The following is a 15,885-nucleotide window of genomic DNA, read 5'->3' on the forward strand; positions in this document are numbered from 1 at the left end:
ATCTGGCATTTAGTTCCTCATGCTTGATAAGAAAGATTGAAAGCGTGGTTCGAAAGAAATTGAAATTGAGAATTCCATTTGCTTGATAAGAAAGATTGATAGCGAGGTACAAAAGAAATTGAAGTTGAGAATTTCATTTGCAATTGCACTTCAAGAGCATATTCAATGCCTAGGCTTTCAGTTTTGACACCTAACAAAGATTATGAAACAGATAAAAAAGTTTGCAGGTATTAAGCAAAGATTTACCGATGAGAATATACAAGGGTTCAACCTCCGCCTTGAGTTGAACAACTCTAAAATGCAGTAGAGAAGAGGGGAAAATAAATTTCAGAGTTTTACTTGGTAGGCCCTATGCTAAACCCAATTTTAACAATTTTTGTAAACTTGTAAGCCTGATATGATAATCTTACTTCTTTTCGTAGGATAATGTGCTGTAGCTCGATTAATAGCTGATCAATTGCCAATGAATTGCACACATGTCAATCTGTGATAAGACGAACAATGTACTCATCTTTTCCGTAAACCCTCAGTAGAGCAAGATGGCTCATTCAAGATCATACCTCAAGGACAATTAAACTCATCATGGTTCATTGATAGTTGATACCACGGCATAGGATCTGTTTTGAAAATCCAGCTATTAATGTTTCAAAATTTTGGCCGGAGCAACTATTAAACCGCTAAAGTTCAGACAAATAACGACAAAGTTCCTAAGGATGAACATAATAATAATCAACTCTTCTTGGATTTCACAGGAACTCCTTTGTACACTTTCACTTTTTCCTTCAAGGCATCTCGCTTAGGACGTGCAATTTTGTTGTTAGGATCAAAAAGGAGAACTTCTTCATATGCTTTAAGGGAAGACTTGAAGTCTTTCTTCTTCTCATAGGCATCACCAAGGTTGTTCCAGGCAGTGACATAGCCTGGTTGAAGTTTTACAGCATTTTCAAACTGGGCTATTCCCTTCTCTAATTTTTCATCACGGATGTAACTAACACCAAGGGCGTTATAAACCTGTTAATAGTTGGGGGAAAAAAGAATAATTGTGAAAGCATGCGAGAGAATGTTCATGAGAAGTCATGAACAGAACATGAATTTGATTTCATTTTGTAATTTTAGTTTAATCAGTCAATTTTATCAAATCAAGGCATTTCCACATTTACTTTCACATGGAGGATAATGCCCTTATAGTTACAGCACAAGCAATTTAGGATGACTCAATGTCAACCTCAGATGAAAAGATTAAGGAAAGATCCTGAAGGATTTTCTAAACTCTCGACAAACAGAGGTAAGCTATGAAAAACCAAGTCACAAGAAACTAAATTTTAACAATGATAATAAGGAGAAATGGAATTAAAATCCTGTAATGCCTCAACAATTGTCCATCTTAAATTAGTCAGCGACCTCCACCAATTAGGATCATTTCATATTCTTGCCACAATGACCAGTTACAAAATTCTAATACAAAATCTATTGAAATGTATCCAAGACCAGTGATATGAGGTACTAGAATGTGCTGGTAATAGTCTCATCTATTTATCAGCTACTTCGATTCCACAAAAGTTTACAGCACTTTTCACTTTCTGAAGCCAGTCCTAAATTATTAGTTTAGCTGTTTCAGACATGAACGAAGTAATTAAATTAGTCAAACTAGGGTCTTTCACATTAAACTAGCTGTCTCAGCCATAAATTTTTTTTTTGGGTGACCCTTTTGAATTGTTTATCTGTAGATTCAACCTCTTTTTGTTAATCTCTTCATTCTGGAAACTTTTCTTGGGGACGATGGGGAACATTATCTGACTATCACTCATTGCTTATTGTGCAACAAACAGTGGAATTTTAAGATGGAATTAACACAGAAATAGTAACACTGATCTCTTAAGATGAGGGACCAAAACGTTTCAACCAGTTGGTTATGGAAATGTTGGAAAAGCAGTTATGTATTCTTGGAAAACTGGAAACTAAAAGAACTTATCTTACTTGAGCAAGATCCTGATCGTCACCATCCCATCTCTCAATTGCCTGAAGCAGGTACTTAGTAGCTGCTGGATAAAATTTTCTTCTCAGCATCACTGCTCCGAGTTCAAAAAACTCCGTTGCACTAGCATCTCCACTTCTAACCTGTTCCTGAAATTTATAAACTAGCATGAGAGAGAGAGAGAGAGAGGTAAAAAGGGGAAGAGTTCCTATAATTATCCATAGTGTACCACTGGACGGCACAATTAGTGAATTGCAAATTGTATTTAGACTATATCAAAGTGAATTTAAACTATATCAAGAAAAATTTTTAAGTTATGCAGAGTAAGATTGAATTAAGTATTTAAGTATTTCTTTAGTTGACAGGTTAGGGAAAATAACCAAGAAATCAGTGCAGTGAGTTCAAAATAACAAGATACGCCAGTTGAGAAAAGACATTATCAACAAATGGATTGTGAAAGTGTTAGATGCGATTATGATTTAGTCTCCCCTCTATTAGCTTGAGCTTTTAGATTTCGTGACACCTCAAGATGTTGTCAAAGTATGCAAAGTTTTTAGGTAGAGTTCGCAGAACCACCTATTCCAAATAATTGGTTCATTGACAAGAACCTAGCTGGTAACCTAGACTATATGATTTAAGCATTTGGTCCTGGAAATTACACACCTTCCTAACATTTTAAGCTTTTAGGTTAACTGGTAATTCAACACCAATGGACACCATAGGGCTAACAGTCAATGGATTAAAAAGATTTGTCAGAGTAATAAGCATTCTAGCATTAGAAACCAGCTGTATATGGATTAAAAAAAAGTGTGGTATATTGAGTGAAATAGAAACTAGCTGCTGTAGAACACTGCACAAGTCAGCAATTGAAGAAAAGGTTCAATCCATGGCGAAGGAGCCTACTGACTTTGTCCAGCATGTATCACTTTCCACAAAAACCATCTTTACTGGTTGACAGGGATTGAAGTGGCATTTATCTTTTTCTTTAGGATTGAAGCATTAATTTAATTCAACTAAAAAAATTTCGATAAACATATTTCACAGTATTCACATATTTTAACTTTTTTCTGCAGAGATATTTGTTCAAGCCGTATAGCACAACACAACTACCTTTAGTCTCTGGGATATCTCATAGTTTTATTCCATTTTTCAATGTTATTCTATTTTGTCTATGCAAAATTAGGATCACTTATCATTTCCCTTTTAGTATTGCAATTGAACTCAGATTGAAACTTCTTGACATGAACACTCTATGCTGAAATCAATGTATCATATAGTCTTCAGATACTTATTGGATCCGATATACCATCATCTGGTTAACTAGCTTACTCTTATCTACTTTACTAAATCAAGCATTCATTAGATGGAGGTTTACTTAATTTCTTTAGTTTTGACAAATGCAGAATTCTTTAGTATTAGATAGGGATAGAGTTCAAAGGCCTCTTACACAGTTTAATTAACAACAAACCTTGAATCCTATGGAAACAGACTTTATGAAATGGTGTTTACCCATCACTCATAGTTATATAGAAGATATAATTGGAGGGGATTTCCTTGTTGGATAATGACTGCTACATGTTTGACAAATTTCTCTGAAGTTATTCCTCCAAGACATCTTGCATACTAAAGTTTGAGATAACAAGCTTAAAAAGATCTATTAAAACTGCTTACTTGCAATTCTTTTGCAGAAAGATCAAGCTCTCTTCGGACAAGTACTTGACGGATTACGAAAAAGCTTCCAACCCCAATCAACACCAGTAGCAGAAGCAAGTAGGTGAGCTGAATTCCTAATTCAAACAATTCCCCAATCTCAAAAACTGCATTCATTCTGACATTTTCACTTGCCAATGCAGCTTGTTCAGACACCAACCATGATATTGCTCCATAAGAGAGCTCCGCTGTGTAAATTGATTGTCTATCCACAATAGTTAAATCTTCACTATGTGGTAGGTAACTTGAGAATTCTGCAGCAAGATAAACGTGGCAGATAGATAACTTCTTTACTAGACAACTGACTCAATACATCAATAGGGAAACAGAAAACATAGAAGTAAAAAGAAAATTTTTTTTTTAGTACAATTTTTTACCAATAGAGCATCAAACGTCATTGTCTACTAGCAACTATTGTAAACTTACTTCAAGAAGCCTCAAGGAAAATATCCAAATGGAGATGCATGGTGATTATTAGAAAAAAATAGTCTCAATTTTTGCAATAGCCTGGTAAGGCTTCTTCTACTGCTAGTTAAAGTTGCCATTGTTGAATTTTCTTGAAAAACGACCATGATGTTTTTATTCATTCTTCAGCCACATATTAAATCTGTAAAAGCTTTTACTAAGAAAGATGATTTGAAGTTTCAAGGTTTATAACTCAGTTCATCTACCAAGGACGTGCTTCTGATTTCCAGATTCCAAGAGCATGAATCTTACTCTTCTCCATGTATAAGATTCTCCTTACAAATATGTGTTACACTAACTTGTATACCTACCTACCTGTAGCCTCTCAAACTAATAAACACAAACTAATCCTTGCAAAGAGTAATTGCTTATTGTCTTAGAATCCTTGCTTAAATATTAACTGCTTACTAAAGTACAAGAACTGAATTATAAGCCTGTTTCCTACAACTGATACCCTGACAAATCGATGGTGATTAGAGTCTACTCTAATCCAGAGTAAATTGTAGTCAAGTCCAAAGGGAATGACCTAAAACAATGACAAGACATCAACTGTATATTGGAAATTTACCATTAGCTATTCCCTTTTAACTATGCTTCAGTTCAATTATTGATTTCTGTGCCAACAGTTGGACTGACAATTAAAGTTGACATTTCCATGGAAATTACAATCCAAAGAGAGGTAAATAGGCTTCAATTCTCTATAGAGGGAATTCCAACTCAAGTGTGCAATTTATTAGTTCAAAGCATAGATCAATAACTGTTAATGTTTAAACAGATACCAAAAGGGAATAAAACCTTGGAGTTGTTTAAACTCAAAAAGTATGAGCCAGTTAAAAATGGAAAAGGTCATGTTTGATGTCACTTATTTTCATAATTCAGAGCAAATGTCCACAATATTCTCCACCTTACACTGGCATGTCTGCTCATCATTCTTTAGACATTCATCTTGAGCATCACGATATATTCTAGAGCACCTTTTTCTCATATTATTAGTTTTTTCCAATGGTGACTGACATGAGCATTTCCATTGGATACTGAGAGGTGAGAACTTTAACTTACCTTATATTGAGATAAAACCACTGGAAGATAATATAGTAAGCTTCAATTTATGTAATAAATTATCAATCTTTCAAAGGAGAAAATCTCATGATATTGATGCTTATGCTCGCCGTGTTTCAAGGAAATCCAGAGCTCCTTTTGTCCACAGCATTATTACTTTTGTTTTCAGTGCCGAATGACATGTGGATTTTCACTGAATACTGAGAGGTGAGTACTTTAAATTATGTTACATTGAAAAAATGAAAGATAACAGTAGAGCTTCCATTTATGGAAGAAATCAAGCTTCAATTTATGGAACAAATCATCAATCTTTCAAAAAATATCAGACTATCAATGCTTATGATAACTGTGTTTCAAGGAAATCTTGATCTCAAGTTTGACGAGCATTATATTTGTTTTAAAATTAGTTAATTAATCCATTTAATAAGAACCAAACGTAGATGAAGAAGAATAAAGAACACAAAACTAGTCTGTTTGCTTTTGACATTTACTATAACTAGGTTTATTGCAATACAGATGTTTTATGCACTCTTCAATGGGTTAGATAACAAAGTAAACATTAACACTTTTCTCCTATGTATCTGCTACCCTCAATAATCCTCTAAAGTACTCTTCGCTTCTCTTATTTCTTAATAAGCGTAATGCCAGTAACCTAAAACTTCAGCCAGGTTCGACTAGATGACTTGGTGCTGGCAATATGAAGTTAGCATCTTCAGGTCCAGAAAACTTTACGTGTCAGACAAACTGTCTGCAATGACTCTTATATTGGAAAAATTGCAGCAATTTGCGGAGCAACAAGAAAAGGTCTTATTCCTTAGAGTCTTCTTGCCAAAATTAAAGCCTGTTTGGTACTAACCATATAACATAACTGGAAAGTGAATTTATGTTTAAAAAATTCTAACCCAAACATCTAGTCCATGATTGCATTAACACAGATATTCAATAGTAAAATGTTCAGAGGAAGGCTCCAAAAGTAATTTAAGCTCCAGTTAATTGCTCAGAATGGCACTGTCAAGTGCATAGGTTGACAAGCGGGATCTGAACCAAAATATGGTTGGAAGTTTCTTATCATTCTGCCAATGCACACACAATGCCCCTTGCATATTTTGCTTTATGATTGGAAAGTGTGTCATAATAACAGATATACTCTGAAATAAGTTATGAGACAGGAAAAAAGGAGCTACCATCTAGTCTTTGTAATGGCAAGAATGAAAAGCTTCTCACTTCCCTTCCGAGTATCTGTGGCCATCAAAATGATAGAGAAACTCAGAAGCTGTTTTACAAACAGGCATGACTACACTGTGAACCATTAGTTCCTGCAGAGCAAGCACACACCCACACCCCTCCCTCCCTCCACACCCCCATCCCCCCCCCCAAAAAAAAACTAGTAAGGAAGGGGAGGCGGGGGGTTTTCACATTTGGCACAAATTAAATTTACAAGGAACATTATTCATACGAGATCTGTCTCCCACGGCATAAGTCAGAAATTTTTTGAGCTCTGTTTGTAATCAATTAGGCAGCATGCAATTTGCTTGGACTGCTGAATATATCACAGTCAAGTACATAAACTATACACCATAGAACTTCCAACTCAAAATGATAAAAATGAACAGAACTGCAAAAGCGTGTTCCATTTTGTATAACTTGATCTTTTGCCAACCAAAACTAATTGTGTGGCTTTCATCACTTCAGACATACAAGTACAAATATAGGCTCTTAATAGCAAGCATCGCACACCAATTAACTGACTTGAAAAACCTACTTTTAATACTTGGTCTCGCCATTTCTAACAATAGCTAATTACACCATATATGAAGATTACTAAAAATCGGATACATTTGGTCTTCAATCTCCCATTCAGAATATACAAGAAGATAAAGGTTCTGGCGCATTCTACCTAAGACTAAGAGCCAAAATCCAATGCTCTAGTAATTAATTACTAAATTCTTGAAACCAATGGAGCAGGAATTGATGCATGCAAAAAATTTAATATCTAAGATAACTCCACCAAGTGTAACTTCTGTGTCAAAAAATAAAAAATCACCATAAAATTCAGAAATTGCATGAATTTGGCACTCAAATAGAAAAGTAAAACAACCCACTATCCAGAAGAAAGCATTAATCTTATTAATGAAACTATAGAAAATAGGAAAATCATTACCAACAAATTCAAGGCTACATATACAAAATCAGCCCGAAGTAAATAAAAAAAAAAAAAAAGTATATACAAACCTAAGATCCAAATAAAGGAGTGTTTAATAACCTGAAAAGAGAGGAGCTCCTTTGGAGGCTTCAATCTGACATTGAGAGTTGTACTTGTACTTGGCCACTGAGGAACTGAAGCTGAGAGCTGAAAATTACTGTTACATTTGTGGGTTGCGGTTAGAATTGGTGGTAAATGCTGCAAGGGTGAGGAGATGGTAGATTGAACCATCGTCAGCATTCTCTCTTCTTCTCCGACGTGTCTGTCTATCTATCTTAGCAGCGGTGTTATACACAAATCAATCTTGAAAGCATCAAGATTCAACAGTGGAAGTGCTGGGGTGGTTTTAGGATCATGTTTTTCTTTTTCTTTTCTTCAGAGACTCCACTTTCAGATAAGTTTAGTTTGTCTTTTCCAGATAAGTTAGTTTATCTTGACCAACCCCTCGTGTGCTCGTTTTACAGCAAAAACTTGGATAGACCCGGTCTGTGACCCCACAGCTAGACCGATTGATGGAGAATTTGTGCTAAACATTGAGAAACCAGAATTCTCAGCAAATAATCATCTCTTCTCTTCGTTTCTTCCTAACTCACACGACGCTAACCCTAAATCAACCCTTTCAGCCTGCTACCACCACCCAGTGTTCCATTGATACGGCCTCCGCCGCCAACACCTGGACCCATTAAGACTCCATTTTGCAGTTTATGATATCCTTCCACCACTCTATTAGATTAAACCCTTAACAGCAATTGCTACCTTACCTCCTTTGCTTTCCTCCTTCACCACCATCACCGCCTAGTACGTACCCCTTGCTATTGAGGAAGTAGCGGCAGTGCCTGCCCAGAGGAGGATATCTGCCAAGAGGGATCCACAATGATTTGCATGACCCTTTTCTTCCTCCTTTCAAGCCTCAAAACCTCATTCTCTCCACTAAATTGAACGAAAATTTCCCCCACCTCCAAATCGTTATAAAGATATCTGTAGTCTGTAAAGTGAAGCTCATAAAACTTTTTTCTTAAAAAAAAATAATAAATTTTAAAGAAAACCCAACACACATAATTAGAGAACAAAGCTAAATAAATTTAGAAGAAGAACAAACATGAAGATTGGGGGATATGTAGATCTTACTAGAGGAAAAGTCTGAAGAAGTAACGATAGTTACGATAACGAAACTATTTTTATCCAATATAACAGGTAAAAACACTTTTAATGACTATTTGATTAGTTGTTAGACAGGTCACCTAAACAAGATAATACCTAAAAATTTGGGTAGTAAGTTTCGCATTAAAAATAGTAAGTTATCCTCATAAATTAGTAACTTTTATGTCTCAAAAAGTGAATCAAAATAAAAATGAAAGTTACTTTTTTTAAAAAATAAATTACTACTCTATATTCGAAACTTACTTTTTGGAGAGTAAGTTTAGTTCAAGTAATAATAAGTTTTTATAGATTAATAGTAAATCTTGTTGATAGAATAGTAAATTTGGTTAATCGTCAAAACTTTCTAGTTTGTGGCATAAATTTACTCTTTTATTTAAAGAAACTTTTATGAAACAAGTATTAGAAAGTTCATTTAAAATAATGCTAAGATTTTTTTATTAATGATTGAAACTTAATATTATAGTTAGTAATTGTTGGTAACGTAAATGTATAATATATGATTGTATGTATCATTCATAAATATTATGTGTTTAGGCATTTTAATAAATGTATGTATCATTTATAAATGTTATGTGTTTTAATAAATTTATTTTCTAGGTCACAAGTATAAAAGTTAAAATTGTACTAATGTGGCATAATCTTTGAAAATTATAGTAAATTTACCCATATATTAAATTTCGTGAGTTTCAAATATATTTTGTATCATTTACAATATGGATTTATATGCACATTTTTTATCGAAATTGCTTTTAATTGGCAAATAGTATGTAAATTATTACAAAATGTCATTTTATAATAATAATAATTTTTATAGGTGAATGGTATATAAACTGCTAAAATTGTCAATTTATAAATGATCAAATCTTACTACTTTATGGCATATATTAGTCTGATCAACTAAAAAATTACCGTAATTAAGTGTACGTTGGTTGTTGATTTGAAATTTGCACCCCTGTTACTATTCATTATTACTACCACAAGTTTTTCTAATCAAAGTAAAACAAAGTCAAATATCTTTTCCTTTTGTATGCAGTATTTATATTTAGTAAAAAATTAATAAACCATGATTACATTTCATAATTTCTAATGAAATTAGTAACATTTTCTAAATAAATCGGAATAATTTGTAAAATATGTTATTTTTTTACCAATATAATTAGGGGTGGCAATCGGGTATAAATTAGATTGGCGGGTCGGGTTGAGACCCGAATATAACAGAAAATCTGCTGATCTGCCAACCCGAGACGGGTCAAGATATCTGACCCGAATCTGAAAATTTCAGGTTGTCGGGTTGACGGGATGACCCGAATGACCCGAAACTTAATTTCAATTTACTAATTTATCACTGTAATTTCTAATAAAATCAATTTCGCACAAGACTAATTACATAATCAAGTAATAAAAATTTAAATAAATAATCCCAAACCAAATCTAAAATAAATAAAAACACTGTAAAAGTGTTTTATCCTAAACCAAATGTAAAATAAATTAAAACAGTATAAAAGTAAAAAATAATACAATACATTATTTGTCCAAATATAATAATTTCAACTTCACACAAGTTAAATAAATTCATTTAGGATTAAGTGATTAATGCCTTTGGAAAAAAAGAATAACTTAGTTAGATAGATAAAATAATTTTTAATTCGTAAACAGGTTATCGGGTTGTATCAGGGTATCGGGTCACCCACGGATTCACTCGAATTCGACTCGTTTTCTTTTCGGGTTCATTGGACTCGACCCGATTTTGACCCGAACCTGCGAAACTTCAATCCGAACCCATTAATTTCGTATTACATTCATGTCATGTTTTTAAGTGGTGTCGGAAATTGCCACTCATAAATATAATCAAAAGAAATTTGCACTATTAAAAAGCAAATGGGAAGAAAGGATGATGGCATAAGTATAAATAACTATATACATATCACACCATGAGTTTAGGTTTGATTTGTTCAAAACATCGGTAATTTATCCGTTAGTAGATATAAAATGCATATTATTTTTCTACAAATGTAAAATACAATTTCATAAATACTAATGAGGTTATCATTTTTTTTATACAATTGGAGTTTATCATAAATACAATTGGAGTTTATCATTTTTTTTATCATAAATACAATTGGTGTTTATCATTTTTTTTATTATTCAGCATTTTTTTTTCCATTTTGTAACTGTACGTCTCTTTTTGAGCTTTTTGTTTGAATTCATCCTTGTTCATAAGAAAAATAATTAGCTTCAATTATGCGCTTGTTAATGAGGTTAAATCTGAAGGAGAACCATGCATGAGCCTTTTGAATTAACTTTGCTTCTCTTAGTTCCTGAAGTTGAAGTCCTCTGAAAATGTCACCCAATGTAGACCAATGCCTGATGTAACGTGCTTTATAGACTAACCATTAAAGTTATTGAAGAAGCGCTGAGTTTCCCCGGACCGAGCTGAACTGATGAGCTCGGTATGCTGATGGGTAGAGTTGATCCCAAGCCTGCAAGACAGACAATAGGGTGATCTAACAGGGGGCCCCGAGGTTGTCCCCGAGGGCACTCCGACGGTCAAGTTAGTTCTCCGGTGGATGAGGTTTTCGGGAATTAAGCAGCCGAGAGTAATGTGCCAATAGTATGCGTACCTTGTGTAGGTGATGGCCATTACCATTTATACTTGTTCGGGAGTCCGACCTCCGTACGTTTCGGGACTTGCCCGGGATAGCCCTTATCCCGCGCCGAGGGGGATCTCTTCCGACCTCTGCGGGATGGTCCCCTAGCCCTTCTGGAGCCCTAGTGACGATACGGCCCAGGACAGTTGCCAGGGGCCTGAGGTCGAGGCCCTGCTCGGCCATACCTGGGCTGCCACGTGTCTAGGCTCGGGACGGGGCCTCTACACTAGCCCCCTAGTTTAGATAGGGCTGTCAGGCAGACCTAATCTACCCCTGCCATGTGGGAGGCCAGCGCCGCACACTACTCTGCCAAGATCACCTCCAGTACAGTGCTGCCATAGAAAAGCCGCGCCCACGTCCTTTCAGTTGTCGCGTCCTTTCGGTCTCCGTTCCATCATTAAATGCGTTCACATGGGACGGTTCAAATTCAAGCAACCGTTTTCCCCTAATTTCACCCTCTATAAATGGGAGTCAGCAGACTTCACCCGACTCTATTTGCCATTTTCTCCTGTCTTCGCGTATTTTTAGTTTCCAGCAACAAGACTTCCGGCTCTCTTACGCCCAGATTTCGGCGACTCCTTCATCCTTCCTACTTCGGTCATCAGTAAGTCTTTCCCTTTCCTCCTTCACTTTTCCTCTTCCTTAGGCCCTCTCTGCTTTTTATGTCGGATCATTCCGGCGTCACTTCCACCGCATCTCAGATCCCTTTCCGGCGTAGAACCTCCCAGATTGTCATTTTTTCGTCCGCCTCCCCATCTGCATCCTCATCTTCATCTTCACGTCCTCCTCTTTCTTCTTCTTCCACTTCCAATCCCGACCTCCTCGAGCCCATAGCCATCATGAGCTCTCCTTCCACTCACTCCCCTTCTGCTCGAGCCCTGGAGGAGGCGGTCGAGCTTGACGCCTTCATCGAGCAACAGGCCACGTCCGTTCCCTCCCCCAAGTCCCCGCACGATTCCCCCGATGGAGCCCAGGGGGGAGCTGGGGAGGATAGGGACTCTTCCGAGGGGACTCCTGCCCCCGAGCAGGAGGATAATGCCGAGCTCAACTTCGGTCACCCCGACCACAAAGAGGTCACCATCTCGCCCGAGGCGGTGGCCGAACTGGTCAGGTCTTTCTCCATCCCTCCAGCCTTCGAGCCAAGGGCTGCCGGGCCCAACGACAGTGCCAGCCGGCCTCCCTCTGGCTTTGTAGCCATCTACAAGGAGCAGCTGATCGGGGGTCTCCGACTACCCATCCCTTCAGCCCTGGCTGAGATCTTGAGTTATTGGGGGTTCAGGATCACCCAGGTTCACCCTAACTCGATCAGGATCATCATAGGATTGCTGATCTACTGTCAGATCTGCTCCATCCCTTACTCTCTCTCCCGTTTCCGAGCTACCTACATTCTCAAGACCTCCCTTGTTGGGTGGTACTACTTCTCCCGTCGGACCGGAAACCAAGGTCGGGGAGATAAGGGCACCCAAGACCTGTTCTACGCGTTCCCCTCTTCCATCAAGAGTTGGAAAGGGGATTTCTTCTTTGTTAAATCCATCGGCTTTGACGCCACTGTGTGGAAGGTCGGGGAGGTCAAAACCGATCCCTACCCGGAGGACCTGGACTCAGAGACCCTCATCCAGCTGGTGAGCTCTAAGGTGAAACTCCATGCCACCAAGTTCTCCACCAAGCAGATCTCTGCAGCCGAGCTGATGGGGACGTTGTCCGGGTCCCAAGGCGAGATGGTGGCCTCCCCTATTGACCTCGACGCCTGTAACGCTGACTCTGTCCCTGTAGCTCGTTGCATTTGCATATATGTAATATGTTTTTTCCTACTGACCTGTTTTGGCTGACCTGGCGATGTTCTTCCCAGTGAGAAGGCTTTCCAAGCTGCTGGGCGCATCCACAGAGGAAGCTACCTCCACTCCTCAGCCAGAAGCGGCCAAGGAGGCCCCTGGGGCGGATCCGACCCCGGGAGGCGGCCAAGTCCCACAGAAGGAAGCGCAGAACACCTCCTCCCCCTCCAAGAAGGCCGCCAATAACAAGAAGAAAGCGGCTGGGTAGACGAGGGGACGAGCTCTCCCAGCTCGGAAAGAAGCTCGCGCTGGTTCCAGCACAGCCCCTCCCCGCACTGACATCAGGGGGTCCAGTCCACCTGGGCGTTGGCTCCGCTGAGGAGCAAGCTCGGGAGTCGCCTCCCCCGAGCTTGTGGCACTTCCGCCACATAGCCCCCTTGAAACCGGGTCAGGCCCCCATTATGCACGACCCTCGCCACTTCTGCCCGTCCTGGGAGCTCTCTATCAACGACCGGATCCAGTTTCCCGAGGTGGCCCGCGAGCTGCTTGCTGGCTCTGTCCTCCCACGCGACAGGAGGTGGATGGAGCTTGCAATCCCCTCCGAGCTCCAGGACGCGTATTACATCGCCAAGGTCAAGTAAGTTTTCTAGCCCTTGGGCCAGTTGTGCCTCTGCGTTTTGGCTGGATAGCGTGACGCGCTGACCTGCTTTCTTTCCTTCTCAGGCCAACGCCGCCGGTGTTGCCCTGGCGACCCGCCTCTCCGAGCTGTCTCCCGATTTGGAGAAATTACAAAAGAAGAATCGGGAGACAGAGCAGAGGCTTACCCAGGCCCTTAAGGAGGTGGACTCCCTTAAGGCCAAGTTGGGCAAGGCCGAGAAAGGGCTGGAAACGGCCCAGGTCCAACTCGCCTCCGCTAGGTCGGAGCTCGACCAAGAGAAGGCCGGCGTGGCCAAGCTGAAGGAAGACCATGCCATCGAGCTCTCCGGCACCGTCAGCCGGGAGCGGAAGAAGGCTGTTCGGGAGTTCATCTCCTCCGAACAGTTTACCGAGGACGTCGCCCTCCTCAACGAGCCCATCCTCCAGATCGGCTTCACGCGAGCCCTGGATAAGGTCAAAGAGTTCGGCCTGCCTGGCTTCGACTTGGCCGCTTTCAAGGAGTACAACCCTAAAGTCGAGGAGAAGGTAGACTGGCTCTTTGACGGGTATTGCAAGGGGCATGCCCTGAAGGAGCTAACGAGCAGGAGTGATGTGGGAGCCGACCTGGCGGAGGTTCCCCTGGAGGAGGATGAAGCTTCCGGCATAGCTCCCGGGAAGGAGCCGGTAGCCTTGGGTGGCGACCACTCCAGAAACCTTTTCCATTTTCTTATAAGGATGTGACCATACTCCAGTTGAAAATGCTATTGGAAGTCCATCCGAGATGGATAGGTCCCCTGCCCCAGGGCGGCTACCTGGAATAGCCCTCGCCATACGCCTCTCAACATGTTTAAGGTGTACCTTCAACCCCCGCCCCAAGCAGGTCCCCAGCAAGAAGAATAGGGGGCCGAGCTGTCCTTCTTTTATAGCTCGGTAGGCCTTGTAATAGATAGGTTTCGGATACATATGTAAAACTCGCAGGAAACTACCGATTTAGAAACTTTGTAATAGATAGACTTTGAATGCATGTATAAAACTCGAAGGAAACTACTGATTTGGAAACTTTGTAATAGATAGGTTTTGAATGCATATGTAAAACTCGAAGGGAACTACCTTGCAATTCTTGCCCGCGCATAACTTTAACAACCAAAGCCATGTGCCGACCTCCCGAGTCGAGCACCAAATATATCCCCTTTTTAATCTAACAGCCAAATCGTCAAAGGCAATCAGGCTACCGGAATTATGTGCCGACCTCCCGGGTCGCGCACCGAATAGGCCCATCCAGGTGACGTGCCAGCCTCCTGGGACTGAGCACCAAACTTTAAGGATATTCCTGCCGACCTCTCGGGTCCAACGTCCGAGCTTAAAGGCGTTCATGCCGACCTCCTTTGTCGAGCGTCGAACCCCCGAATTCTAACAAACCCAAAGTAGTTCGCCCCGCGCCGACCTCTTGGGGCCGAGCGTCGGGCTTGCAGGTTTTAAAGCCTCAAGTCGTACCGACCTCTTGGGGGCGAGAATCATCGGACTTTCCTGTTCTAAGGTCTCAAAGTCGTGCCGACCTCTTGGGGCCGAGCACCATACTTCAAAGGCATTCACGCCGACCTCTTGGGCCGAGCACTGAACTTTCAAATTTCAAAGTTCTCAGTCGCGCCGACCTCTTGGGGGCAAGCATCATCGGACTTTCCTGTTCTAAGGTCTCAAAGTCGTGCCGACCTCTTGGGGCCGAGCACCATACTTCAAAGGCATTCACGCCGACCTCTTGGGTCGAGCGCTGAACTTTCAAATTTCAAAGTTCTCAGTCGCGCCGACCTCTTGGGGTCGAGCACTCTCACACTTTTGAAGGCATTCACCCGTGCCGACCTCTAGGGGCCGAGCACTCAAAAACTATTTAAGGCGTTCAATCCATTACCCATTCATGCCCCCAGCCCCCCACTAGGACATTTAGTGTGGGAGCGCTGAGTGTGCTAGTGTAGGATTCGAACTTAAAAAGCAAACAATCACAATGAATTTGAAACTTGAGAGTCGAACATTTATTGAATGATAAAATTGAAATTCGGATTCCAAAGAACAAACAGCCAAACACCCCGACCTAACCTACCCCACGAACAGTCGCAGATTCGAGAAGAGCCAAGTACGGGGTACCTCGGACCCATCCATTTTCGCGAGCTTGCAGTAACCAGCTCGGCTCGTTTCTAGGACCTTGTATGGTCCTTCCCAATTTTGGTCGAGTTTGTTGGAGCCATGAGCCCTGCTGACCGA

At 40.3% G+C, this 15,885-nt stretch overlaps 1 protein-coding gene across 1 annotated transcript; it reads right to left on the reverse strand.

The window, feature by feature from the left end:
* Positions 1–561: 561 nt before the first annotated feature.
* LOC113714739 (tetratricopeptide repeat domain-containing protein PYG7, chloroplastic-like) lies at positions 562–8,456 on the reverse strand. Its single transcript, XM_027238778.2, has 5 exons — positions 7,473–8,456; positions 6,394–6,448; positions 3,647–3,939; positions 1,978–2,124; positions 562–1,011 (listed from the first exon to the last, which is right to left on the reverse strand). Exons 1-5 carry the CDS (start codon positions 7,650–7,652, stop codon positions 730–732), a joined length of 957 nt encoding a protein of 318 aa, XP_027094579.1. The 5' UTR covers positions 7,653–8,456; the 3' UTR covers positions 562–729.
* Positions 8,457–15,885: the final 7,429 nt, after the last annotated feature.

This window comes from Coffea arabica, chromosome 10c (assembly GCF_036785885.1).
Source record: "Coffea arabica cultivar ET-39 chromosome 10c, Coffea Arabica ET-39 HiFi, whole genome shotgun sequence".
Lineage (NCBI taxonomy): Eukaryota > Viridiplantae > Streptophyta > Magnoliopsida > Gentianales > Rubiaceae > Coffea > Coffea arabica.